The sequence below is a fragment of the Caretta caretta genome, chromosome 1, assembly GCF_965140235.1.
Source record: "Caretta caretta isolate rCarCar2 chromosome 1, rCarCar1.hap1, whole genome shotgun sequence".
In the NCBI taxonomy this organism is placed as follows: domain Eukaryota; kingdom Metazoa; phylum Chordata; order Testudines; family Cheloniidae; genus Caretta; species Caretta caretta.
Window position 1 is genome coordinate 204,955,899 of NC_134206.1, and position 27,474 is coordinate 204,983,372.

The 27,474-nt window shown below is 51.3% G+C and overlaps 1 protein-coding gene across 1 annotated transcript in view; it reads right to left on the reverse strand.

The window, feature by feature from the left end:
- Positions 1 to 7,345: 7,345 nt before the first annotated feature.
- Positions 7,346 to 27,474, reverse strand: part of IGSF11 (immunoglobulin superfamily member 11) — a 151,771-nt gene continuing 131,642 nt past the window's right edge. The window contains exons 2-7 of the mRNA XM_048818212.2: positions 15,386 to 15,549; positions 13,552 to 13,759; positions 12,556 to 12,711; positions 11,332 to 11,454; positions 10,944 to 11,094; positions 7,346 to 9,883 (exon numbers count right to left, since the gene is read on the reverse strand). Of these exons, the coding sequence (XP_048674169.1) occupies positions 9,436 to 9,883; positions 10,944 to 11,094; positions 11,332 to 11,454; positions 12,556 to 12,711; positions 13,552 to 13,759; positions 15,386 to 15,549 (1,250 nt within the window). The 3' untranslated portion in view covers positions 7,346 to 9,435. The remainder of the gene's footprint in view (positions 9,884 to 10,943; positions 11,095 to 11,331; positions 11,455 to 12,555; positions 12,712 to 13,551; positions 13,760 to 15,385; positions 15,550 to 27,474) is intronic.

The window sequence follows — 27,474 nt, forward strand, 5'->3', positions numbered from 1 at the left end:
CAAAATGTACGGAAAGGTCGTTTTCTTCTTAGCATCAGAGGCCGCTGCCCAGGAAGCGGTGGAGAGGGGCCTGGCGGTGTGGGGGGGGTGTTTGTCCCCCTAGAGCCGCTAGAGGACCTGGGCGTCTGCCTGGTCCTGACCTCTGTCCCTCCTTCTCTCCCCAGTGCTGCCCTGTTACCTGCCCTTTCCACCCTGGGGAAACCTGTTTCTGTCATCAGCCCTCTCCCGTTGGGCTGCAAGGACCCCACCCTCCGTCACATTTTTTCCTTCCGCCGGCAAGTGCAACTTTTACTGCCATCGGCGGCGCGTGACGGAGTGGCGCTCGAAGGGTCCTTCCTTGTCCCCCACCAAGGGGCCCATTACCAGGTGTACTTCTCCATGGGGGAAGCCTGGTGCTACCTCTGCCAGGCATCAGGGCGTGGCCGGAGGGACTGCCCGTTAGCCCAGCAAGGAGGGGCACCTGGGATCCCCGCGACCCAGCAGGACATCGGCCCCATCTTCGCCGACGCCCCTGGCCGCCCGGTACCCGAACCCGCCCCCCCCTCCTCTTTGGCCCACCGCTACTCCTGCTCAGGCCCAAGGGGCACCTCCCCTACAATGCCCAGACAAGCGGGAGAGCCCCGCCCTCGCTGCTGCCAATCTGGTGGGGTCTATGGAGGAGGGTGTGGCAGAGATACCACCAGGCATGGGAGAGAGCCTGCCCCAGGGAAAATCCTCCCTCCCTTATGCTGCCCCACCGTCCCGTCCCCTCCCCCAGTCCCTGAGCCATCGCCTTTACCCCCTGACACGACCCCTGCTAACCAGCCCCCAGATGATGCCATGGAGGGCTGGGTTCTAGTTCAGGGGAAGCGAGGCAAGCGGAAGGCTCGAGCTCCACCTCATCTACCCGAGGCGGAGGCCCCCCGGAAGACCAGGAAGGGGGCACCGATGCCGAACCTTCCGCTTTGCCCACGAGTGTGTCCCATCCACCGGTGTCAGCCAGGAAAGACGTAGTAGCACCGGAAGGTAGTGTCTCCCTTCCACGGGAGACCCTCCCCTCCGAGACCCTCGAGGAAGCCCCTTCTGTCCTGACATTGCCTGAAGCCCCCGTGAACCCTGAGGCAACCATTGTGGCGGGTGCTGGTGGGGAGAACCCCGGGGCGGCGGAAAGTGTCCTCTCCTCCATGTTTGAGGAGATCGAGGCCTTAGATCTGACCCCGGTCGCCCAGGGGGAGGACGACCTTTTGCCAGCAAATCTCTATCTGGGCAACCTCACTCCACCCCTCTTTTCCCCATGCTCCCTCCCCTTAACTGCTGCTTCCGCTCCCACCTCCTCGGAGTTGGGAGCGGAAGCAGCAGTTAAGGGGAGGGAGCATGGGGAAAAGAGGCCGCTGATGGCACCCTGCTGATGACCACCGAGCCTGCTTAGGTGGCAGCCGGCGCCACGCGGCCTGGACACGAGTCGCCAGGGGCACCCCCCGTTGGTGCGGAGCAATCGACTTCCTTCCCAGGCGGGGGCCCGACAGAAGATAATCCACCTCCTGATGCTGTAGCTGCTAAATCCACCACAGAGTGCACGGCCAGTGTCACTGAGAGCTCCCTCCCCACCCCCTTAACCCTTGAGCCTGATCGGGAGGCGCCACCATCCAGCTGCTTGCCTCCCGAAACCCAGAACCTTGCCTCTGTCCCTGCCCCTAACCCTATCCAATTTACCTCCTGCAATGTCATTGCCGCCCCCGGGGCTGTCTCCTTCCCTTTCCCAACTGATGACCCCCAGGGAGCGGCCTTTGTGTTCTCCTGCCCCGACCCATTAGGAGCTGCTGTTTTCCCCCTATCGCCCCAGAGCTTGAGGTGGGCCTCCAGCCCATCAGGCACCCCGTCGGGGGTTCGCACCCTGCTTATCCGTTTTAGGGGACCACGGGGCTGCACCAAGGGCCCCACCAGGGAACAACTGGGAAACCGTAACCCAACCCCTCCATGAGCTGTGAGGAGAGCTGCGCAAGTTTTTAGAGGATGTCCGTGGCTCCCGCAACAAGGTACAACTTGCTCTCCAGTGATGGGGGGACTTTTCTCAAATCCTCTGGGCCACAAGGGCCCTCATGGGGGAAGGTAAAGGGATGGGGAAGCAGGATGCCGCAGCCTACTGGTGGGTCCGCGTCTTCCATGACCAATTACTCACCTACGGGATGGGTCACGGACTGCTGCGCGGCCCGCTGGGAGATGCGAGCATCCCTGCCAGTGAGGACCCCCCCCAACCCTCCCCATGATACCGTTCACCATCACAACGTTGATGCGGGGTTGTAGGATGACTCTCCGCAGGTCCCAGGTGCTTTCCTTCCTTCGGGAGGGAGGGTACTCTGTGGTTTTCCTGCAGGAGACCCATACGGACCCAACTGCCAAAGGCAATTGATGGCTGGAGTGGGGGGACAGGGTCTACTTTAGCCATGCCACGGTTTGACAGGCTGGAGTGGCGACCCTGTTCTCCCCCGACCTACGGCCCAAGGTGCTAGGAGTTGCCGAGGCCGTGCCGGGTCGCCTGCTGCATCTCCGGCTCCGTAGGGAGGGGCTCGTGGTTAACCTCGTTAACGTCTATGCCCCGACATCCGGCCCGGAGCGGCTGCAATTCTACCAGCGGGTGTCCACCTTCCTCGGCACCTTAGATTCTCACGAGTGCCTGGTCCTGGGAGGGGACTTTAATACCACCCTCGAGGAACAGGACCGCTCGGGAGATAGTCGAACATCACTCCCTAGTGGACATCTGGCACGACCACCACGCGGATGACACTTCCACGTTCACCTTTGTCCAGGTGGAAGCCCATCGGTCGAGCCACTCCCAGTTGGACCGCATTTATTTATCACGCTTCCATCTCTCACGAGCCCACTCCTCCAGCATTCGGCTGGCCCCATTTTCTGACCATCATCTAGCCACTGTGACAGCCTCCCTCTGTGCGGAGTGGCCAGGGCCGGCCTACTGACATTTTAACAACAGCCTGTTGGAGGATGAGGGCTTCGTGACATCCTTCCAGGAATTCTGGCTGGCCTGGCGAGGGCAACGGTGTGCCTTTCCCTCGGCACGGCGATGGTGGGACCTGGGGAAGGTGCGCACCAGGCTTTTCTGCTGCGACTACAGCCGGGGCACCAGCCGACGGAGAAATACGGCGATAGAGCAGTTGGAACGGGAGGTCTTAGAGCTGGAGAGGCGTCTGGCCGCCAGACCTGAGGACCCGCTCCTCTGCGGAGCGCGCCGGGAGAAGCGAGAGGAGCTCCGGGCCCCCGAGGACCATCGGGCCCGGGGCGCCTTTGTTCGATCCCGCATCCGCCTCCTTCGAGAGATGGATCACGGCTCCCGCTTCTTCTATGCCCTGGAGAAAACGAGGGGGGCCAAGAAACATGTCACCTGCCTCCTGGCTGAAGACGGCACCCCCCTCACGGAACCAGTGGAGATGTGCAGAAGGGCCCGAGCCTTCTACGCAAGTCTTTTCTCCCCGGATCCAACCGACCCTGGCACTTGCAGAGTGCTCTGGGAGGAGCTCCCTGCGGTCAGCGCGAGCGACCGAGACCGGCTAGAGTTGCCTCTCACTCTGGCCGAGTTCTCAGAAGCCCTCCGTCGTATGCCCACTAATAAGTCTCCAGGCATGGACATGCTGACCGTGGAGTTCTACTGTGTGTTTTGGGAAGTTCTCGGCCCAGACCTAGTCACCGTCTGGGCCGAATCTCGCAGGGTCCTCCCTCTTTCGTGCAGGTGAGCTGTGCTCACCTTACTGCCGAAGAAGGGGGACCTCCGCGATTTACGAAATTGGCGTCCCGTCTTGCTCCTCAGCACGGACTACAAAATCGTAGCGAAAGCAATCTCGCTGCGGCTAGGGTCTGTGCTGGCGGATGTGATCCACCCAGACCAGACCTACACCGTCCCGGACCGCAGTATCTTTGATAACCTATTTATGGTTCGGGACCTTTTGGAACTCGGGCGTAGAGATGGTCTGTCGTTCGTCCTCCTGTCCCTAGATCAGGAGAAGGCTTTCAATAGAGTGGACCATGGGTACCTCCTGAGCACTCTGCAGGCGTTTGGCTTCAGCCCCCAGTTTGTGGGTTTTCTCCGGGTGCTGTACGCTTCTGCAGCGTGTCTGGTTAAGCTCAACTGGACCGTGACCAAACCGGTCAACTTCGGGTGAGGAGTACGGCAGGGGTGCCCCCTCTCGGGCCAGCTGTACACTCTGGTGATCGAGCCCTTCCTCTGTCTCCTCCACAGGAGGTTGACAGGGTTGGTGCTGCGGGAGCCGGAGCTGCTGCTGGTCCTGTCGGTGTACGCCGATGACGTGCTCCTCATGGTCCAGGACCCGGGCGACTTGGCGCGGGTGGAGGCTTGCCAGGCCATCTATTCGGCAGCCTCCTTCGCCCAGGTCAACTGGGTCAAGAGCTCTGGCTTGGCAGTAGGAGACTGGCGGCAGGCGAGCTCCCTCCCACCCGCGCTTCAGACCATCTGGTGGAGCGCAGGTCTGCTGCTCTACCTCGGTGTTTATCTTTCTGCCATGCACCCTTCTCCGCCGGAGAACTGGGAAAACTTAGAGGGTGGGGTGATAGAGCAGCTCTGGAAATGGACGGGACTACTCTGATGTCTCTCCCTCCGAGGGAGAGCGCTTGTGCTTAATCAACTAGTCCTGTCCACGCTCTGGTACTGGCTCAACACCCTGGTCCCGGCCCCGGGTTTCCTGACCAACCTCCAGACATTGATTCTAGGGTTCTTTTGGTCAGGAATGCACTGGGCCCCTGTAAGGGTTCTTCATCTACCCCTGAAGGAAGGAGGGCAGGGCCTGAAGTGTCTGCACACTCAGGTCTGCGTCTTCCGCCTCTAGGCCCTACAGAGGCTCCTTTATGGTGCAGGCAGTTCGGCGTGGAGCATACTGGCGCACTCCATCCTGTGCCACTTCCGAGGGCTCCGATATGACCGGCAGCTCTTTTATCTCTGTCTGGGAGGTCTTCCGCGAGCCCTCTCTGGGCTGCTGGTCTTCTACCAGGACCTCCTCCGGACTTGGAAACTGTTTTTAATGACCAGGTCCGTGGCGGCCACTGAGGGGGCAGATCTCCTCGCGGAGCCCCTGCTACACAACCCCCAGCTCTGTTTGCAGGTGGTGGAGTCCTGCTCGGTGCGCCAGAGTTTGATCCTGGCAGAAGTCACGAGAGTCGGAGACCTCCTGGACTATGACCGGGGAGACTGGCTGGATCCCCTGACGCTCGCTCGGCGCATGGGGCTCTCCAGACCTCGTACCCCCCGGCGCGTACTTCAGGAGGTGAAGGCCTCTTTGCTGCCCGCTGCTAGAGCTTACCTCGATTGGGTCCTGCTCGAGGGCATGCCCCGCTCACCCTCTACCCCAGGGCCACTGGACCATTTAATTGGACCCCTGCCCCGTAGACCCAATCGACCCCCTCACCCCTTTACGGCGAGCCGGCTGCATGAACTGCAGCCGGTATGCTTCCAAACCATGCCAAGGAAACATCTATAAACGCTCGTGCTCCACACCCTTCACGCACTCACCCTAGTGTCCCGCCCCAGCACAAAGTGGCGAGACCTTCTGCCAAGTTTGGAGGGTGAGCAGCCCTGGTGGGCCAGCCTATATTCCACCTTGTTTCCGAGGCCCATCGGGGACATCAGTGGACGGCTCCTTCATGGAGCTGTGAGCACGGGCACGTACTTGGCATGGTTCACCCCCATCCCAGATACTTGTCCCTTTTGCGGTGTGAGGGAAACCCTGGCGCACATATATTTGGAGTGCGCCAGGCTGCAGCCCCTGTTCCGGCTCCTCACAAATCTTTTATTACGTTTTTGGTTGCATTTTTCCCCTCACCTTTTTATTTATGCACTCCCCATCCGTGGCCTCACAAAGTCGCAGGATCTCCCAGTTAACCTCCTCCTGGCCCTGGCTAAAACAGCCATCTATAAAACCAGAGAGAGGAGGTTGGCCGATGGAGTTTCCTGTGACTGTGGGGCCGTTTTCCGATCCTCGGTCCATTCACGTATCTGGGTGGAGTTCCTCTGGGCGGCGTCCACTGACTCCCTTGATGCTTTTGAGGAGCGGTGGGCGCTGTCTGAGGCTCTCTGCTCAGTGTCCCCATCCGGCTCCCTTTGTTTTGACCCTTTGATTGGGGGAGAGAGTAAGGGACCCCAGCCCCAGCCATTGCTGCTGCGGACACCACCACCTTAGAGGAGTCCTTTCACACATGGGTGCACGTGCCCCCCCCCCCCGGTTGTTCACCCCACAGTCTGCCCCTTTTGTTGGGTGCTTTCAGAGGAGGGAATTGTTGGTGACACTCGGGCGTGGCACCAGGTAACTCGAGGGGGTGGCAGACCCTGAGAGTCGATGAAGCCCCCTCACTCTGGACCACCAGGTAACTTGGAAGGGTGGAAGACCACGAGAGTCAAGGAAGCCCCCCAGCTCTGGGCCCAGGCAAGCTTGAACACTTCCCTCCCCTGAAGCTAATGAGAAAACAATTGTGATTGGTTGCTGTGTTACACATTGTATATGCTGTTGTTTTGTTTTGTAAGTGTGTTATGCAAATAAAAAAATACCTTTTTTGCTTCCAAAAAAAAAAAAAATCACTCTTCTGTAGCCATCTGGCCTTACTCTTACTCTACTGAATTCAGTTTTATGAATTGTTTTTTTAAGGAAAAAAATAGGGAAGCCAAAACAGAATGTAGCAGAGCAACAATGCTGAGATAGCTACACCCTGCACTGAGCAAGTTAACAGGTACCAGTTGGCTACAATCCGCATGTATTGAAAGCAGAAAACCTCATACTCTATGGCAGTGAATATTTCCCATGCCTGGTTCACATGGTCTGAACTTTAGTTAATTTCTGAACAGGTTTTCCCCCAACATCAAACTTGAGGCCTGATCTAAAGCCCTTTGAAGTCAGTGGAAGTTTCTGGCTCGGGTCCTTAGTCAGTCTCAGTGAGGACTAGGAACATGCCACGTTTCAGGTTATGAAGATCAGCTGTGCGGCAATACGTGTGAGAAAAGATGTGATGATTTTTAAAACCCTTTTTCCTATTAACACAACTCAGCACAAGCAATTTCCCTCTGACCAGCAAGAAAATAAAACTCACCTTTGGGCCAAGAGAGGGAGTGCACAGGCTTGGTAAATTACATCCCCAGGGAGAATGTGTCAGAGAGCTATGAGCAAGCAAAACCAGGAGGCTATAACTGAAGCCATTCTGCAACCTTAACTAAAGTGTTTGTTACCAATGAATGCACTAATAAGGGGCAAGAATTGTCAGGTGGTCATGGCAGGTCACCTTCAGGGGAGAATTTCAACAATAGCAGATAGAAATGTAAAGAACTAGGGTGAAAGAAAGAAGCCAGCAAAAAAAGTTCCCTTTTTATATGAATAAAATTTTATTGAATTTTAGACAATTAGAAAGAATAAAGAAAGAGGAGTGAACAGTCTCATGAAGGGTAGAACCCGAAGAATTTTCCCAACCCCTGAAGCAGGGCTGCCAAGGGGCAGCATCCCTTTAAATGTCACAGAGGAGTTGTTGCAAAAGCAGAGAGAATCTGTTGGGATTTTTTTCACATTAGGATTTTGAAAGCTGCTCTCCCCCTCCAAGCAGTCAAGGGAGAGACAGACAGCACAGTAGGAAAGAGATTGCTCTCTGTGAAAGGTGTGTAAACCAAGCAGCCGTCTGTCTGGGAGCTTTGCAATATCTGTGGACAGAGTTGGGGGGCGGTGGTTGCAAATGGGGTGATTGGTTTTTGTTTTTCTTTAAGCAAAGAAGGCACAAAATCTCAGCCAAGCTTCAAACCCATGCAGCCCTCAGTGCAATGGCTGTGCTCACATGGAGTCCAGGAGCCTCCCAACAGTGTCTGTGTGATCATGAAAGAGATGGTCCCTGCAGCATCTGTGCCATATAGAAGGGAAAGCAGGGGAGGAGGAAGAGGATGATAGTGGTAAATTTATACAGCTTCCTCGTCCAATGTAGGGTCAGGGATAAGGACAGCAGCCTCCCTTTCCTAGGGCCAAGGGGGAGCCTCTGGTGCTTTAGTGTGTGTGGGGGGGTCCCTTTAAGTATGTCAGTGTCAGCATTATGAAGGAGGTACCTGTGGATGTCAGGATGTGGCTCCACCCTCCTTGAGGCAGCAGGCTCCAGCCCCCTTAGGCTCCAGCCCCCTTGTAACAGCAGGACCCTCAAATGGTTTAGACCCTCAGCTTTGATTAAGGCTATTTAGTCACAAGAGAAAAACTTGGCTGTATGTGAGGTGTGGCCTGGAGGCAACAGAGCACCATGCACATCTGCCAGTGTGAGGCGCCCCAGAGACCTGTCCACATGGCATGGAGGGAACGGAGCAGATAGCTAGAACACTCGCCGCATGGGCCTGGCACCTCCACAAGCCCCCTGCTTTCACTCTTTCTAAAGAGCAGTATTTAAAACCAAACCCCGACAACCCCAGCATCCAGCATGGGAGGAATAAATATGGTGCCTCAGTGCCAGGGCCCCTTCCCTCCCCCCCCCCCGTTCAACAAGCACCGTGCTAGGACCATGCAGGACAGCCCCAAAACAGCCCGGTAGGGAGACCCTGCCATGCAAAGGCCAAAGCTAAGCCCAGCTCATTGGGAATTTAAGCCACAAGCCCAGAAACAGCGCGGCTCTTCAGCCACGGAGACTTTTGGCCAGCCCGGCAGGAGCTGCTTGTTGCTTCCTACCCCACGCGACTCCTTTACGCCTCTGAGAAAACTCCCGCTGCAGCAGCCGCACAGCCTCCTTCCAAGCGGCTTTTTGGGGAACGAGGCCCCGATGGCAGCAGTTTCCAAGGAGGCAAATGGGGCTCCGGAAGCATCCAGAACTAGTGCAGGAAATCGTCCGGTGTGGAGAGAGAGACGGAAACAGAAATAAATAAATAGAACTTCCAAGCCCATCCCCCACCCCATCTGCTCTGGCTGGTGGGTCTATCTCTGCGTTGGCCCTTTGAAATCGGCCTGGCATGGCCAGCATCTCCTCGCTCACCTCTCTGATTCCATCGCCCGTTCTTGGGCTGGCAGTGGGCGCATGAGCAGCAGAGCTGATGTCCTCCTTCCCCTGCCCCTTCCGGCTCTCCTCATGAACCCCACCCAACTCGCCCACCCCTTGGAAATCAAAAAACGCCAAACTCCACATCAGGTGGAGATTAGAAACAAACGCGCATCCCCTGCAAGGGCCTGGCACCCTTGGGGCCCCTCCCTTGGCCTTGGCACATCTGTGAGATCCAGCTGATGTGGCGGAGCCCCCTGAGATTCTGAGGGCGGCGTGGCGAAGAAAGGACCATCGCATTGGTAGGTTAAAGTCTAGTGAAGGGGGGCGGGCACTAGGGAGAAGCATGTCTCCCCCTTCATCCTGTTTCAGGGAGAAAGAGGAGGGTCTCTTGGCCAGATCTCCACCCCATCTGGTACGATAGCTTCTTGCTTTCCTTACACCTGCTCTCACTTCCTACACCAGGGAGCCCGCCCGGCTCTGGGCTGGCACCATGACAGGCACAGCCCCTATCCGCTCCAACGTCGCCTGGCTCACGGCATAGGAGCGTGTGTGCTGAGGCCTTGGCTTGCGGCTGACTGAGCCATTGCTCCTGGCTACCTCCTGTGGGGAAGGTGCCGTGCTGGCTGTCACCACCAGCGTCTTGGGTGGAGCTGGGGACGGGTGGCCTCCATTAGCATAGACAGGGCGAGTGTTGGTGCTCCCAGAGCGGGAGAAGGGCTGGCGCACGTCGTTGTTATTGCTGAAGCGGGTGAAGGAGTTGGTGGCATGATTGGCTTTGGGGTCATTCCAGTAGCGGCTGTTGTAGGTGTTGGAGGAGGTAAGGGTGTCATTCTCTGAGGATGATGCATCACCATGGAACGCTTTCATGGCCGAAGAGCATTTGGGTGGCAGGTCGTCCTCCCTAGAAACAGAGGGCAGGAGATCAGAGTCCTGTCTGTAACCCCTTCATGCCCCTGACCTCCTTCCACAGAGCAGGGCGCAGTTTTTCACACAAAAAATATTTGGCAACAAATACTGATTTGGTGACACCGAAACATTGTGTGAATTCATGTTGATTTCACTGAACTGTCTGTTTTGTTTTGTTTTGTTTTGTTTTGTTTTGGGGGGGGGGGGGCATCAAAAGAAAATTCAGGTAAATTAATGGTTCCATTATCAGAGTTCTAAAGGAATTCTTATTTCAAAATGTCCTTTAATTTTATTTTTAAAACTTGTAAAAATGCTCAAAATCAAAATGAAACAATTTGTTTGACCCAAAATGATATTTTTTAAATTTGCTAAAAATTTCAAACAGTTTTGTGGGCAGGGGGCCTGAAACAAGGTGGGTATTTTTCATAATTGCTAACAAACCAAAAAATCTGTTACTCACCCAGCTCTACTGGCAGCGGTGATCAAAGGTGGCAGGTGATGGATGCAGTAACCAAGGGCCTGATCGCACCTCATCCGTCATGACTCTCATCTTAGTTCTTATTAATTATCCCACCTGCTAGCATTGTGCCACTGAGGCAAAGATCCCATGGGAAGCAGCTGTGTGTTTGCGGGGCGAGGATGCTAACCAGGGACAGGGCTGTAACCTTGGACAAAGTCTCTTCTCTCTCCCCAGAGCCCTCCCCCACTGCTCTTTGGTACCATGGCATAGGATGCCTCACTCATCTTATACCCACATTCATCCCTTCGGTTTTGAAATCTCTCTCCCCACATAGCCACTGCTGTCAGCCTCCATCCCCCTTGTGTAAAGACAGGGTATGCAAAAATCTCCCACCCCCGCCGCCTCACCTACAAGAATTCAGACCTCCTCTGCTCATCCAAAAATTTGCTATCTCTATCATTTGCCTCCATTTTCTGGATGCAGGTGCTCTTGGCAGCCCCAGTGAACATCAGTGGGATTAGCAGGGGGAAGTGAAGATCACTCAGAGCCAGCCCTGACCCAAGGTTCATTGCCATCTGTCTGCCCTGAGTCCAACCTTATCTCATTGGGAATCTCCTCCTCTTCTTCCTCCTTGTGTTTGTTCTTCCAGTAAACCAGTGCCACAGCCACCAAGACAATGCAAACAATGAGCACAACTGCACCCGTGGCAACGGCTCCAGCAATCAGGCCAACACTCCGGGGATGAGCTGTGGGGGACATGGAACAAAAAGGAAAGGAAGAAATCAGGGTTAGGGTGCAAGCTGGAGCTCTACTGGTTGGAGCTAGGGAATAACATGGTGGCCCAGATGGGTCTCCATCCCCACAGTCGTGGGCACTAAGATCCTACCCCGTAGAGGTGTGATGGCTCGGGGTATACATGGTTACACTGGTCACCAGAGCAGAGCTCAACAGCATGGTCAAACCTCCCATTGGAATGTACTTACGTGCAATGACTTGCAGGTCCAGAAGGCAGGTGCTGGTTCCAATGGCATTAGAAGCCACGCACTGGTAAAGACCTGACGACACAGTGCTGATATTCCGGAGGGTGACCGTGCCCTGGACTTGGTCTACACAACAAGCAGGAAGAAAAAGAAGGATTTATACATAACCTCTCCAGAAAACCATGAAAAGGCAAATCCAGCAAATAGAGAATTCTGGTGTGAGACTCTTAAGAGATAAATAAATTAGGAAATAACTTTCAGATGGAAGCATCTCTCACACACACACACACACACACACACACACACACACACACACACAGAGATTAGATCTTAAGGAGCTTACAGTAGATGTTTCTTTTTCTTTTTATAGATGAATTTTTCTACATGAAAGCTTGGGGCTGATATTGTGCATGAGACGAGAGCCAGGCAAAATACAAGCAAGGAATGTGTAACCTTCACCACACAGCTCTTCCCATAAAATTCAATCCTGCCCTGCAGTCCCCTCTGCTAGTCCAGTCCTGGGCTCTCCATACAGCTTTGCCAATGCCCCTCACTCCTGTTTTATAAAAAAATGAAAGGATCCCATACCAACTGAAAGTCTGGAGTAAGTTAAGGTAGAAGACTAGAAATAGGCAGGTTGCCGTTTGGCCAGTACACCAAGACAAACTTCTACGTCTCACAAGTGGTACCATGGGATTTTTTCAGAACCAAAAGTGATCAGGGCCCTAGCTTTATTTCACATCTGGAGGACAGCTGATCCAGAAGCACAGCACCCCTCGGCACAACACTGGGGAATAGGGGTAAATCCTCAGATTCAACAAATTGCAAAATTCTTTGGGTGATCCTAAGGCTACGTTTCCATAATTTCCAGTCCTTGGCTATTTGAGTTTACTTTGAAATGCATTTTAATCTGTGAGGCCCCCAAAATCAGTAGTAACCTGTGAACATTTTGGCCACATTTTTTTTGTTGTTGTTGTTGTTGAACAGTTGTAGCCCAAGAGGCATTTCCCATATGAAGAAATACTATAGTGAGAATGGCCACTAGAGGGCACTCAAGACACTACGGCTGTCAAGTCACCCTTTTATTCCCCACATGGTACCTTCTTTACGAATAAGTGACTGTGCAGTGACTCAGGGGAGTCTTGATAAGTCGTGTCATCACTGGCAGCACAGACAAAACCAAGCAAATTAGCCACTTGGGGAAGAGGAAGATAATAGAGCGAGCACCTTGCGTGGCAGTCGGGGGTAGCCTGGGGGCATTGTCCAACTTCTCCCAGAGGTATGTCGGCCGAGGGATGCCTTCTTCTGAGTTGCAGGTCAGGGTGATATCACTGCCAACATCCAGGGACCCCTGAATTCTGCAGAGCGGAGCGGAAGGAGGAACTACAATGAGAGCAGAGGGGAAAGCAACAGCATGTCAGGAGGCATATCCAACAAAGGTCCTGGGTTCTTGTTGCTCACCCGCTGCCTATGAGTGTGCCCCCAGGTCCAAGAAAACAGTGTCATGGATGTGAGCAACAGCGTGCAGCTGAAAGGCAGTGAAAGGGCAGAATGGGGAAGAGGGGAGACTGACAGGGAAGTCACAGACACAGGAGCCCCACTAAGACTCTGGCACGAAAAAGGAAAGTGTAACTTTGTCCTGGCCACTTTGCATTTGACCCATGCCTGGGAAGAAGAGCATCTGCAGTTCCCTCGCTGGGATCACATGATAAATCCTTCCTTCATTAAATCCTCCTGCTCCACAGCATATGCTGGTTACGGGCTGAGGACGGGAAAATGTTTGCCCCCATGAAACAGTAATGGCACATTGGCCAAGTGAATTACTGGGGGATCTACAACCTACTCTGAAGCACTCAGTACAGGCCACTTTTAGGGGAGAGAAACCAGAGTCAAGAACCACAGGTCTGTTCCATTCTCTTGTTGTTATGTAGGAAACTGTCATGGCCTCTTTAATATACCTACCCGCAAGACACCCTCATCCCCTCAATACATTCCCCAAAGCACCTCACATCCTAGCCCCAAGAGCCCTTTGTCCCTCCAATATGTACACATGCACAAGATACCTTCCCATACCCCCGAGTACAGCCATCAGCCCCACCTCACAACCTACCCCCAGTGTTTCCAGGTCACCCCCAACAAACACCCATACTGTCTTGTTCCTCAATGCATATCCCACCACACACATAGAGAACTCCCTTGTCTCCCCACTCCCAATACACACACCCAAGACGGTGAGTCCAATGACTCCAATGTTCCTGCCACCTCGGTCTGGAAGGTTGTTGACCAAACACTGGTATGTGCCAGTGTCCGAAAGCTGGGTGTTGTTGATGAAGATGGAGGCACTGGTGGTTGGCATTGTCCCTGCAAACCCCACTCGCCCATGGAACTGGGGTGCACCACCAAAGATCTGCCCCCCTTGGTAGAGAATAACCTAGAAAAGAAAGAAGGATTGGACATCTCTCTGTACTGGCTGCTGTGAAGAAGCAAAGTGTGTATTACAATGAGGGGCAAATCAGAAAGGGCCAGCTCCTTATGGACCTCAGTGAAACCGAATGCCAATTGACAGTAGCTCCCATGCGGATGCACCGTGATAGCGGATTTCCTCTAAGGGATGATAGCACGGGAACTCAGCAGTGGCCTCAGAGGCAGAGTGTGTGTGTGTCAGTAACACACTGCGACGGGCTCTCTTCTCAGAGGCAATGTGCCAGGTTCCCAAGTGTATTTCTCTGACTGGATCTGGGATGTCTGCCTCCTCCTTCTCCTCCATGTGATGTCAGTATCCACCAGGTGGGATGGACTCTGAGAGAATGAATCTCCGTGGCTTCCTGAGCTGCAGCCCTGAGTGTTTTGTTGGAGACAGGCACTGGTGGGTGAGCCGCCAGGGTCACTTTAGTTCTCCCCTTGGTGGAGCTGCCCTAAAATGATTTGAAACTGCCCGTTCAGTTCATTGCAATGATCCTCACCACCAGGCAGCCAGGCCCCAGGAAATAACAAAGGGGTACAGTCATTAGTCACCGATTGCTAACACAGCTGGAACAACACCATGAGCTGCTGAAAACCAACCGCGCTTCCCTGGTGGATTCCAGAATTCACAACGGAACCTCAAATGCCGAGGGAGGTGAGCTGGCCTGGGACAAGTGAATTTCAGAACAAGGTTTTCTAATGTTTTCTAGCCGTCTGAGCATAAGGCCCAGTGGTGCTCAAACTATGGTCCCTGGGCCACCACAGAGATATTGAGTCCCTCCTGATGTCCTTCAGAATGAAACCTCACAAGCAACAAGCAGTGGGGTGTTAGGAGGACTGGTGGGTCCATGAGAACATCTGTCTCTTAAACAGTGTTCTGCAGAATGGAAGTACTGCAGAACCCCAGTACAAAGGGATCCATCATCCTTTCAGCTTCAGCCTCAACTGCTTCCAGATCCTCCAGAGCCACCTCCGATCCCACACCACAGAGTGCCCCAAGCTGGGCCATTCTCCAAGTGCCCCATTCTACCCACAGAATATCTGGAATCCAGAGCAGCTCACGCTACACTAGACACCTGCCCAGTGTGTAAGTCAAACCAGAACAACTGAGGAGACAGGATACAAGTTAGGTGCCAAATAAGGTAGTGGGGAAAGAATTAGAAACACGAGGCAAGAGTAAGGAACACAGGGCACATACAGCAACATGGGAAGAAATGCTAGGACACAGGGTGACAATTGGAGACACAGAAAGATGTAAAAGCACAGAGGCAATATTGGTTATAAAAGGGCAGCAGAGCTAGATGGGATGACGATTGAGGCACTATAAATTCTGCCAAAGAACCTCAGTCCTGACCTTCATCACCCTACTGCTCCACTGCCCAGGAATGCTTTGTCTTCTGGGACGCCCTATCCTGAGTCAGGAGCTGGTGATGCTAATGCAGAAGTCCAGCTATTGCACAGGTTTTCTGCACTAGAATCCAGACGGGTGATCAGACAGCCCACACCCAACACACGCATCCCTGCCCAAGTGGTGTTGATGGGACCAGGGAAGACAAAGACACAGAGAGCTCCATGTTCCAATGAAGACTGGTACCTGTTCCGGCTGGTTGGCGTTGGAGAGGGGGATGACCATCCAGATGACATTAAGATTAGTGAGGGCAGCGCTAGTGGTGAAGGTACAGGGCAGGATTGCTGTCTGTCCCCGAGCAACCTGGATACTTCCTGAGCTCACTGACACCTCCAGGGGGCTCACCAGACCTGTAAAGAAAGGGACACAAAGTTCAAACATCCAGCCCCTTCCCTGCGGTCTTGCAATGCCACCCTTTTCACGCAGCACTATACATGAGTGCGGCATGGCACCAGCATTGAGCCAGGGACAGCAGTCCCTTTCCATCCACCACAGGCCAAAAAGGGCGACCTCGTCCCCCAGTGCTTTGCAAAATGGAGCCATTTTCCCCAGAGCCATTGCAAAAGGCAAAGGTGAAATGGCGGCCATCTTAACTGAGGACATTCTGGCTTCAGTCCCTTTAAAAATAACAGGGCCCATTTTGAAGACAGGGAAAAATCTGCAAGAGAAGCTAAGCTGTCCTAGAGATAATGAACAGCATTTGAAAACCCACCCAACATCGAGAAAGCGGGCACCTCTGAAGTTGCCCAAGAAGGGAAACCAGGTACAAGGGTTTTAACAACAGGGTAGTGAGATGAGAGAGAAACAACTCATGTTAAAGGAGACATGCAATTAGCTCTCCATTTTTTCTCCAACAAAATCCAGTATGAACAGGAAAGTTTTCTTGATTGTTTTACATTTAAAAGGGTTAAAAATAATATCTGTTTTTAAATCCCAATTTCTTTCTGTGTGATTATAATGGCTCCTGACGCTGAAAGAACAGATTGAAGCAAAATGACTTTACAGAATTCACTTTTTTTGCATTTTATTCAGGCTGGATAATGCAAGTAGCCTGATCGGCCTCACTTTTACTCCCAGTCATTTTCAGTTTCCAGCTCTCATGCACTGGCTCAGGGCTTCAATGTTTGGGTTGCAAACCATGCAGGGAGAGATTTAAATCCATACAGCCAAACTCTGTCCATATGACAATTAACAAGAAAAGTCTGCAAAGATTTCTATTAACATTAGGTTTTTTTAAAACGGTTTTTTCCCCTCCCACAAAATCTAAATATTGGGTTCAAGCCACCAACTCGCATCACTTTAAATGCCAATCAGTCCTTCTCACGTTTAACCTATACGTGAGGCCTCTATGGGGCACAGTAAGATATTACCAGCTATCAGATCTTATCAGGATGCTGATAACACCCAGCTGTACGACTCCTGACTATGTACAGCCCTGCCACCTTCTGTCCTAATGAAAGGGGGTCAGAAATTTTCCAATGGAACATTTTTCTGTTGGGAGGTGCCCATGTGGGTTGAAATCAAAATGTTCTGGGGAAAAGTGTTGATTTCTACAAAATATCAATGGAAAACAGATTTCGACACCTGCCTCATTTTGTGCCATCTTGCCCACTCAGCCTCCTTGGCAGCCTGGCTGGCAGGCTAATGGGGAACAAGAAGCTTGGAAGTCAAAGTCGCCTTTCAGTTCCTTGGCACTCCCTGGTTCCCCAAACTGTCCAACTCCTGGGGCTCCAGGCAGCTCTGGGAGCCTCAGAAATGTTTTTGAAAAGGTCAGAGTGACATTTTGGAATTCCCCTTCTGCGGGAAATGTAAAAACATTATTTGTCTGCCCTGTTTCAGAATTCTGTTTTTTATTTTGAATTTCAGAATTTCCTGCTGAAACATTTCAGCCAGCTCTTGTCCTACTATCGGAGAGAACTTGGAGCTGTGGGAAGAAACAGCTGGCTTAAGTTCAAGCCAGCAAGCTACTATCAGGGGATGTTGGCAGTAAGCGGAAATAGTAAGAGCTAGCAGGCATGACCTCCCCTCAGGACATGGCCTCTGCCTTACAATCACTAAGGCAAAAGGCAAACTTAGGATCCTTTTGGACTCCTGACTTGCTCAGGGATGGCCACACAGCTCTAGAAGCCAAAATGCCAGAAATGGTCCCTTCAACTTAGGCAGGTCAGGAGATTGCATCCGTTGATGTTACCCTAACGTGTTCCACACTCTGTGTCACCAAGACTGGACTATTGTGATGCAATTTGTCTAGGGCTAAACCCAAAGGCTACTATGAAGTTTCAACTGGGCCAACACACCACCTGCTAAAGAGGAGAAATATATCTTTGCCCTAATAAAGTATCTTAAGAACCCAGCCATTGACTGATGTATGTTCTCATCCTAACATGGGGAGCCAGGGTCTTCAGTGATGCCCACTGTAGTCTAATGAAGTAATCCTTATGAGCCTAGCAAATAGAGGGAAAAGGCTGTCCACAAATATTCATCTGAATTTGAAAAAAAATGTGGATTCAGTCGTGTTCATGACTCTTCCACGTTCATAGAATCATAGAATATCAGGGTTGGAAGGGACCCCAGAAGGTCATCTAGTCCAACCCCCTGCTCAAAGCAGGACCAATTCCCAGTTAAATCATCCCAGCCAGGGCTTTGTCAAGCCTGACCTTAAAAACCTCTAAGGAAGGAGATTCTACCACCTCCCTAGGTAACGCATTCCAGTGTTTCACCACCCTCTTAGTGAAAAAGTTTTTCCTAATATCCAATCTAAACCTCCCCCACTGCAACTTGAGACCATTACTCCTCGTTCTGTCATCTGATACAATTGAGAACAGTCTAGAGCCATCCTCTTTGGAACCCCCTTTTAGGTAGTTGAAAGCAGCTATCAAATCCCCCCTCATTCTTCTCTTCTGCAGGCTAAACAATCCCAGCTCCCTCAGCCTCTCCTCATAACTCATGTGTTCCAGTCCCCTAATCATTTTTGTTGCCCTTCGCTGGACTCTCTCCAATTTATCCACATCCTTCTTGAAGTGTGGGGCCCAAAACTGGACACAGTACTCCAGATGAGGCCTCACCAATGTCGAATAGAGGGGAACGATCACGTCCCTCGATCTGCTCGCTATGCCCTTACTTATACATCCCAAAATGCCATTGGCCTTCTTGGCAACAAGGGCACACTGCTGACTCATATCCAGCTTCTCGTCCACTGTCACCCCTAGGTCCTTTTCCGCAGAACTGCTGCCTAGCCATTCGGTCCCTAGTCTGTAGCTGTGCATTGGGTTCTTCCGTCCTAAGTGCAGGACCCTGCACTTATCCTTATTGAACCTCATCAGATTTCTTTTGGCCCAATCCTCCAATTTGTCTAGGTCTTTTTGTATCCTATCCCTCCCCTCCAGCGTATCTACCACTCCTCCCAGTTTAGTATCATCCGCAAATTTGCTGAGAGTGCAATCCACACCATCCTCCAGATCATTTATGAAGATATTGAACAAAACCGGCCCCAGGACCGACCCTTGGGGTACTCCACTTGATACCGGCTGCCAACTAGATATGGAGCCATTGATCACTACCCGTTGAGCCCGACAATCTAGCCAGCTTTCTACCCACCTTGTAGTGCATTCATCCAGCCCATACTTCCTTAACTTGCTGACAAGAATACTGTGGGAGACCGTGTCAAAAGCTTTGCTAAAGTCAAGAAACAATACATCCACTGCTTTCCCTTCATCCACAGAACCAGTAATCTCATCATAAAAGGCGATTAGATTGGTCAGGCATGACCTTCCCTTGGTGAATCCATGCTGGCTGTTCCTGATCACTTTCCTCTCATGCAAGTGCTTCAGGATTGATTCTTTGAGGACCTGCTCCATGATTTTTCCAGGGACTGAAGTGAGGCTGACTGGCCTGTAGTTCCCAGGATCCTCCTTCTTCCCTTTTTTAAAGATTGGCACTACATTAGCCTTTTTCCAGTCATCCGGGACTTCCCCGGTTCGCCACGAGTTTTCAAAGATAATGGCCAATGGCTCTGCAATCACAGCCGCCAGTTCCTTCAGCACTCTCGGATGCTGAAGGAACTACCCACCTTGTAGTGCACTGTCTGCAGACTCGCAAGTGCTCAAACTTGCTGATGACACTACTCAGGAAAAGGGAATTTTACTCCTGTGTATTCGCCAACAAAAACTGTTCCAGTTTGTGGTGCAGGATTGTTACATAGGCATCCAATCAGGGAAATGAAATAACATCATGTGGTTTATGTAACCAACTAGCATGGCACAATTGCTAATACTTGCAACAAACTGCAGAATAATAAAAATACTAAAATAATTCTGACAACAACATGCATCATTATTTCCTTTCAAAATGTGAAAATAATTTTGAATGAAGAACACATTTAAGAATTTCCCAATCACTTTGTGAACAAGTCACAAAAAGAAAGAAAATGGGGATTATTTATCCAGCTCTGAATGCACGCCTGACTTGGAATAATGACCACCCAAATGGGAAGCAAAGCAAGCACCGCACTCCAACGTCTACACTGCAAAAAGGTGTGCTAACCCAGGGTAAAGTAGCAGCAAAGCCACGGCAACTTGGCTTTTAACTCAGACTGGCAGCATGAGTTCAACCCCAGGCTGCCCTAGAGCCTTTAACTCAAGCTCATAAGCTGAGTTAAAAGCTGAGGTGCTGTGACTTCACTACTCTTTTAACTCCAGTTAACTAACGTGGGTTAGCTAACCCAAGTTACGAATATGCCTGTTTTGGCAGTGTAGACACACCCTGAGTTACCAAAGCAACCGTGGAACAGGTACCTGCTCTGTAGGAGGAATGGGGCTCCTTGTTATTCCTGGCATTGGCTATCCCACACAGCTCTGCCAATGCCCCTCAGTCTTGATCTGCAGTCTTCCCTACTATTCCAGCCCTGGGCTCCCCACGCACAGCTCTGCCAATGCCCCTCACTCCTACCTTGCAGCCCCCACCCCTCTGGGATCCCAGTCCCCGACCACTCTTCCAAACAACTGCAATGCTGAAGTGCAACGCTCCCAGCTATTCCAGGACACAGTCAATCAGTCCTGCTAAACTGTGTGGTGTGGTTTTAGAAGAGGGCACTAGGGGATAGCGGAGACCCAAACACATTTCTCTTGCCTAGGGTACATCTGAACCTGGACGTGCACTATACGAATTCAGTGCACTGCTCGATACCTTCCCTCCTTGCTGAGCTGCTCCACTCTCACTCGGCCACCTTGCCCCACATTTCAGGCGCTGCCGTCGCCCGGAGTGTTCCAATGCTGTCAGCTGCTCTTTGGCCCCCAGTGCCCAGGATGCAGGAAGCAGATAAAAGACAAAGATTCATGTTGCTAAGCTAAGTGGCACCTGCAGGGCTCCAGCTGGGGAAAACACACGCAACAGCTTCTGACAAGCAAACTTAACAAAGGTGACAGGGGAGCGGGAGACTGTGCGTGTGCAGAGTTATCCTGCACCAATGTAAACAGAGAGACCAGCACACACACAGCACCAGGGGGTCAGTACTACAAAGTGACTCCTCTGCCAGGGAGACAGTCTAATGCCGAGTGGAAACAGCAAAGATCAAATGCTCTTTACAGGCTCCTCATTTTAGCATAAGTCCCTTTTGTTTATATCTCAGACAAATAAAAATGATTATAATAAATATCTACACACAAAGACACGCATACCCCATTGGCAGACACGCACAGACACACCAACACAAAGACACATGCAGACACAATAATACACATGCCCCAGCACAGCCAGATGCGTGTGCTGACACACACATATGCAGACACAAACATAGACATGCATGCAGATGCCCTCCCATTACTACAATGTGAAGGGTTACAAGTTTAAATGTTAAAAAACCAGGAGTTGCAAGTGTCTCGTTTCCGCATTGAAACAAACTCGGCCCATTACCTAACCAGGGGGATGTAGATTTTGCACTTAATATGAATATTAAGGTTTGGATTTTCAAAGCAACCTAAAGGAATTAGGTGCCCCATTTGGGCAGCTAAACCCCTTAGACTCCTTAAAAATACCAGGCTAATATATCAGATTACACACCAGAACATAAAGCAACAGACAACTCGGTGAAAGTTGTGTTAAAGGCCCCCCTTTTATTAAAATGAGCATCCCCAAGCATTCAACAAGCTTAAACTGCCTGTCAGAAGGAACCGCCTCTCCCCTGTAAGCAATAATCACCTGGAATCGATTCCAGCTACAGTAGCCTCTCCTAGCTTTGGACTTCAATGTCCATAGGTGCACACTGGATATTCACAAGGGTCTCCTGACATACACTGGTGTCAGTGGAGTTAGACTGATACGAATCTGTGCAAGTGAGAGGTGAACCCAGCCCACAGCCTGTGCACAAGAGACTGAGCTTTGCTTTACATTTTGGTCCTGAAGCACCGGGGCGCAGCAGCTACATAGAATAAATGTTCCATTACTGTGTCACCAACTTCTAGGGGAACCAGCTGGCAGATTGATGTTTTGGCTACACGGGGAGCTTTAGAAATGACCATTCGGGTATTATTAAGCACTTGTATTTCTAGGACCTGGTTAACAAAGTAATTGTTGGCATTGGATCATTTTGATTTTATCTTTGATGGGATTCCCTCAGCTACCTTCTTTATCAGTTATGGGGCCACTGTACAACATTCATGCCACATGGTTCATACTCACACCTGTGGGATCTAGCCCCACAGCTGGCCTCAGGCTCCCTGCTTGTCCTGGAGTAAGAAAGAGGCAGATGCTACTAGTCTATTAGCTCCCACCCATGGATCTCTAGTCAAGACTGGTTGGGCTCAGAAACAATCAGGTGCAAATAAGGCCAGATAGTACCTGCACACATCTCAGAGGCTGTAGTAGAGCGTGTCTTTAAGAAACCTGGCAGATACTCCCACCAGGACCTGCAGCTGGCTGGAACAGGGTGTGGTGCAGGCAAAGTGATTTCCGAGTAAGCTGCAATCAAGGTCCGTTTATTGGAACCTTGTGTGGAGTACAAAAATGCAGCAGTTGAATGAAGATCTATAATGTTTGCTAGGGAGGGGAGGAGAGACGTTGAGCTAAAGTTTCTATGTGTTTATAGGGCAGGCCATAATCAGCTTTCACCATCAATTACAGAGATAACCCACGTTAACTAACGTGGGTTAGCTAACCTGAGTTAAGAATATGCTTGTTTTTGCAGTGTAGACACACCCTGAGTTATCAAAGCAACCAATGAACAGAAACCTGCTCTGAAGGAGGGATGGGGCTCCTTGTTATCCCTGGCCTTGGTTATCCCACAAAGCTCAGCCAGTGTTCCTCACTCCTACCCTGCAGCCCCCGCCAGTCCTGGGCTCCCCACCCAGCTCTGCCAATGCCCCTCACTCCTGCCCTGCAGTCTCCCTCTCCCTCCCACTATCCCAGTCCTGGGCTCCCCACCCAGCTTGCCAATGCCCCTCACTCCTGCCCTGCAGCCTCCCCCGCCCCTCCACTATCCCAGTCCTGGGCTCCCCACACAGCTTTGCCTGTGCCCCTCATTATTAAGTATTCATATTTCTGGGACCTTGTACTTCTAGGACCTTGTTACTCTGGCGTTGCCTCCACGCTCAAGACCAAACCAGGGATGTGAAATACTATCAGAGAAGTGCTCCTGTGCTTCCTTCAGTGGGGAAAGGAGGAGGGATCAGAGAGGGGCCAGGAAAGGAAGGAAGTAACAGAGAAACTGAATCAATCCAACACCACCACCTCTACCTAAAGCAGAGATGGTGGGAGCAAAGCTTGAAGCTCTACCTGGAGCAGCGGGAAAGCCCCAGAAAAGGTGCAGAAGACACTTTGAAGGTTTTGGTTGCACTAGGAATGAGGGCCCAGAGAACACATACAAAGGGTGTTCAGAAAATTCTGTAACCCATGTAGAAATGTGGTGCTCAAGTGGGATAAATTCTGGGATCCTAGCCAGAGGGAGAAATGACAGAACTGTCTTTTACTGAGATTAAAGTAAAAACAAGTCGCTGTGAGTTTGACCCCACGATAGGCGAAATGACCTGGACAAAACTGTCTCCAGTACTAAAGAAGAGAGATTAAAAGAGAATGCTTCTACTGCTCCAGAGGCATGGTCTCACCATGCTATCCACCCCAGGTGAGCGGACATAGCAGGCGGATATGGTGCCAGAGCAACAGTAGGTCCCTCTCCTAGAATGGGAGAATCACACGTATAGGAGAGAGTGATATATGCAATGAGCACTTTGGCTGCAGGACCTGCTAGCACAGCATCCATTTAAGAAGCCACTAGAGGAGACTCGCAGTCCCAAGTACTAATGACATTGATACAGAAAGGACGTCCAAGACACAAGAGGGATGTTGTCCCTGCCGATAATCCCTTCTGGCCTGTGAAGGAGCAACTGCATTGCCATGCAGCAATCCAGTTGGTAGGGGGGGGGAAATAGCTGTTCCTGAGAGCAAGGGTGGCTAGTATACTCAGAATAATGAGAGGCTAGCAGAAGGCTGGTTGCCATGTGCCCAGAACAGTCACAGCATCCAAAAGAACTGCTGTAGCCACACAAAAGATCAGACTTGCCATTGAAGAGGCTGGGTACTGATTGGATAGAATATTGATCTCGCCCATTCTCATTGGTGGTGTGTAGACTGCCAGCTCAGTGATGGCCAAACCAAAAGCAGTACTTGCCCAGCATGGCAAACCGTGGCAGCTCGTGAGTGGCCATGGCCCCTTTGTGAGTCCAGATTGGCGAGGAAGTGCAATGGAGTGTGGATTGGATCTAATATCTGACTAGTCCAGCATACCCCAGTCCATTGGGGTGACCAAACGAGGACCACAGCCTGTGAAGTCATTGCTCAGCAAGGCAGGGGAGTCGGGGAGAGGCCCACATTTGGTCATGATGGAACACGCCAGTGACCGGCACATCATACTCACAGGCACAGACACAAATGGGAAGACTGCCCAGAGAACTTCCAGTGGAGACAACCACCGAGACCAGGGATTGCTAGTAAAATGAGAGAAGGCCCAGGGCACACACACACGGTTCTGAGAGTGTAAGGCAAGAACAAGGCAGGTTTCGGCCCAGAGACATCCATGGGTGTTGCACCCGCTTACACCATATTTGATGCATTATCAGGGGAACACAATGTAGGCAGGTGCCATAGGGAACCCTGTCAGGAACTCTGCTGACCCAACTGGGTACATCCAAGAAAAGCATCTACCTGTCAGTCTCACCCATCGCATTTGCAGGGCTCCAATCCCTGTAGTGTCTGGGCATGTGTACCTAAGTGCCAGTCACACTGCTGATGCAGCCCCTTCCCCACTCCCACTCACAGAGCCTCCTCAAATCCCTCCAGTATCCCCACTCGCAGCTGGGAATTCACTGATGACAGTTCATCACCCAGGTCTACAAACCAGGGCAGAAACAAGCCAGGTTGGCTTCATCCCCTTTGCTCTCGGAGAAACTTGTGATTGAGTCACACACGACAAGCCCACCCTCAGATCTGGGAATCAAGATCCCAACACAGGAAAACACCTTTGTGCATCCCCATTTCCTGAACAGGGATGCTGTTCTGTATCAGGGCCGCAGCTCCATTCTTTCTGACCCCAGCAATACTGTAGCTAACAATACCGTCAATGATGGACAAGAAGGCATAGACTCCAGCTCCCTCTCCATTGACTGTGCTGGCTCTGCAGGGCTAATGGGAGTAAAGAGCAGGAAAAACTTAATACTGATCTCAGAAATGCAAGATCTCAGTGACATGTGTGTTCAGAACGTATATAGATCTTAATAGACTAAATCTTCATTCAATGCCCCCCCTTCAGTTAAACATAGGTAAGAACCAGAGTTAACTTGTAAGCACCTTCACACCTAGAGAAATGGTCAGAAATCCATCCCTTTGGCATTTAGCCAATGGAATAAACAGACTCATCTGTCCCAGCAGGAGGAGTCATACACCCCATTGAATAAACACTCACCTGCTCCAGCAGAGAGCATCCCCCCATCCCATTAAATAAGAAGGCAGGACAATGAACACACTAATTCACATAGAGCAATCAGCGGTTTGAGGTCTTGAGCCCTGGCCTATGGTATTCCTTGCTGATTGCTCCGCCGGCTGTTCAGAGACATCTATTACCCGCACATCTGTGCTGATCCCATCTGACCCTTCTCTAACATCATTTATAGCCCACATCTGGACTAGACGGACAGACAATAGAGGAACTTGCTGATGAAAAACCCACCCTGCCCTGTACTCAGCTTCTGGCCTCTTGAATAATGATAAGCCAGCATGCCTGCCTTCTCCCCCTATAGAAAGAAGTAAGTTTCTCCACCACTGCTGGGAGGAGGCTTGGAACCAGCTGCCTTACCACGATAACGTGGAGCGCATCTCCTTTCCCCTGCAGCGGACATAAGGGATGGGAACCAGAGTTTAAGGCAAGATTTCAAGAGTCAGCTCTTGCCAGATGGCTTTCTTTCCATCCCAGTTCCTTGCCAGAGCAATTGTACTTGCTCAATGATCTTACCTGACTTGAAAAAAATCCTAATAGAAGCTTCTGACTAGGGACAACAGGGGGTGAATATTTTTGTCTTATTTTCAGCAATATGCGGACTAGAAATGGGTTCCAGACATGACATCGTGTTCCTTGTTTGTCAGCGCTCTCCAGCCAGCCTTGTGAACCTCCATCCTCTCTCTCTGCTCCCTTCCCCACTCCATAGGACTGTCTTCCTTTCTGCCTCTCCATGCAATTTGGCTACGGCTGCCACAAGAGCCTTCTCCTTTGCAGCACATGCCACCTGGAGCAGGTCTCCGTGTGCCTCTCCAGTTAGGATGCTCTTTGTATGCAAACGGGTGACACAAATAAAGTCGCATTGTATTATATAGCGAGATTACAAAAATAGGAAGGGATATTGACAGGAATAAAAATAGCAGCTACAATGACATTAGCTAGGATAAAACTAATCAATCTTCATGCTCTGGGGCATACGTTAATCCCCTCTCCATGGTATAGTGTTGCACAGTTAGGTATATCATGGGAGGTTTAATGCTTCCCTCTGATACATGCGGCATTGGCCGATGTCAGAGACTGCTCTGTTCTGATCTGACAGTCCTTGAATTCCCAGCGCTTCCATCTGGCTGCAGAGAAATTTGGTAGCAGCTGTACTGACAGGTTTGGGGGGTTCTTTATCGTGTTTGCTAAGCAAGGGCAGAGGGAGCCCCTGTGGGATCAGGAACCCGTTCAAGTGCTCAATAGTTTGCTTCTTCTGCCGACTGGGAAGACAACAAGGCCCGTGATCCCAGTGTGTCAACCTTTGAGGTCACTGTTGCATCCCATCCCCTCCCCTGGCAGGGTCAAATAATGACAGGGCAAAAGAGACACACAAGGCAGCCGTAATACCTCAGTAAGTGATCCCCTCAGCTCTGTGAAGAGGACACGACTGGCACTTGGATGGGAGGCCTCGCTCCCAGGAAATGTCTAGCTGCGGCAGGAAGTACTGCTGGTGATTCAGTAGGGGGCGCTCTTCCCTCCTGGGCTAGCGCTGAACAACTCCCCCAGTATGGTGACAGGGAGGCTCCGTTGCTGGAAGTGAAGTCTCCTGAATCACAAGTCAAGTACATGTATCTGTTACAGACCCCATTGCATTTCACACAAAAAACTTCAAATCCAGACTCCAGCGAGAAACTGCTGAATTGGAATTCATTTGCAAATTGGGTACTATTAATTTAGGCTTAAATAGAGACTGAGAGTGGCTAAGTCATTATGCAAGGTAGCCTGTTTCCTCTTGTTTTTTCCTACCCCCCCCCCCCCCGATGTTCTGGTTTAACTTGGATTTAAACTTGGAGAGTGGTCAGTTTAGATGAGCTATTACCAGCAGGAGAGTGAGTTTGTGTGTGTATGGAGGTGGGGGGGATGTGAGAAAACCTAGATCTATGCAGGAAATAGCCCGACTTGATTATGTAAAGAGTTGTCACTTTGGATGGGCTAGCACCAGCAGGAGAGTGAATTTGTGTGGGGGGTGGAGGGTGAGAAAACCTGGATTTGTGCTGGAAATGGCCCACCTGTTGATCACTTTAGATAAGCTATTACCAGCAGGACAGTGGGGTGGGAGGAGGTATTGTTTCATATTCTCTGTGTGTATATAAAGTCTGCTGCAGTTTCCACGGTATACATCTGATGAAGTGAGCTGTAGCTCACGAAAGCTCATGCTCAAATAAATTGGTTAGTCTCTAAGGTGCCACAAGTACTCCTTTTCTTTTTGCGAATACAGACTAACACGGCTGTTCCTCTGACACCTAAGGGTGTC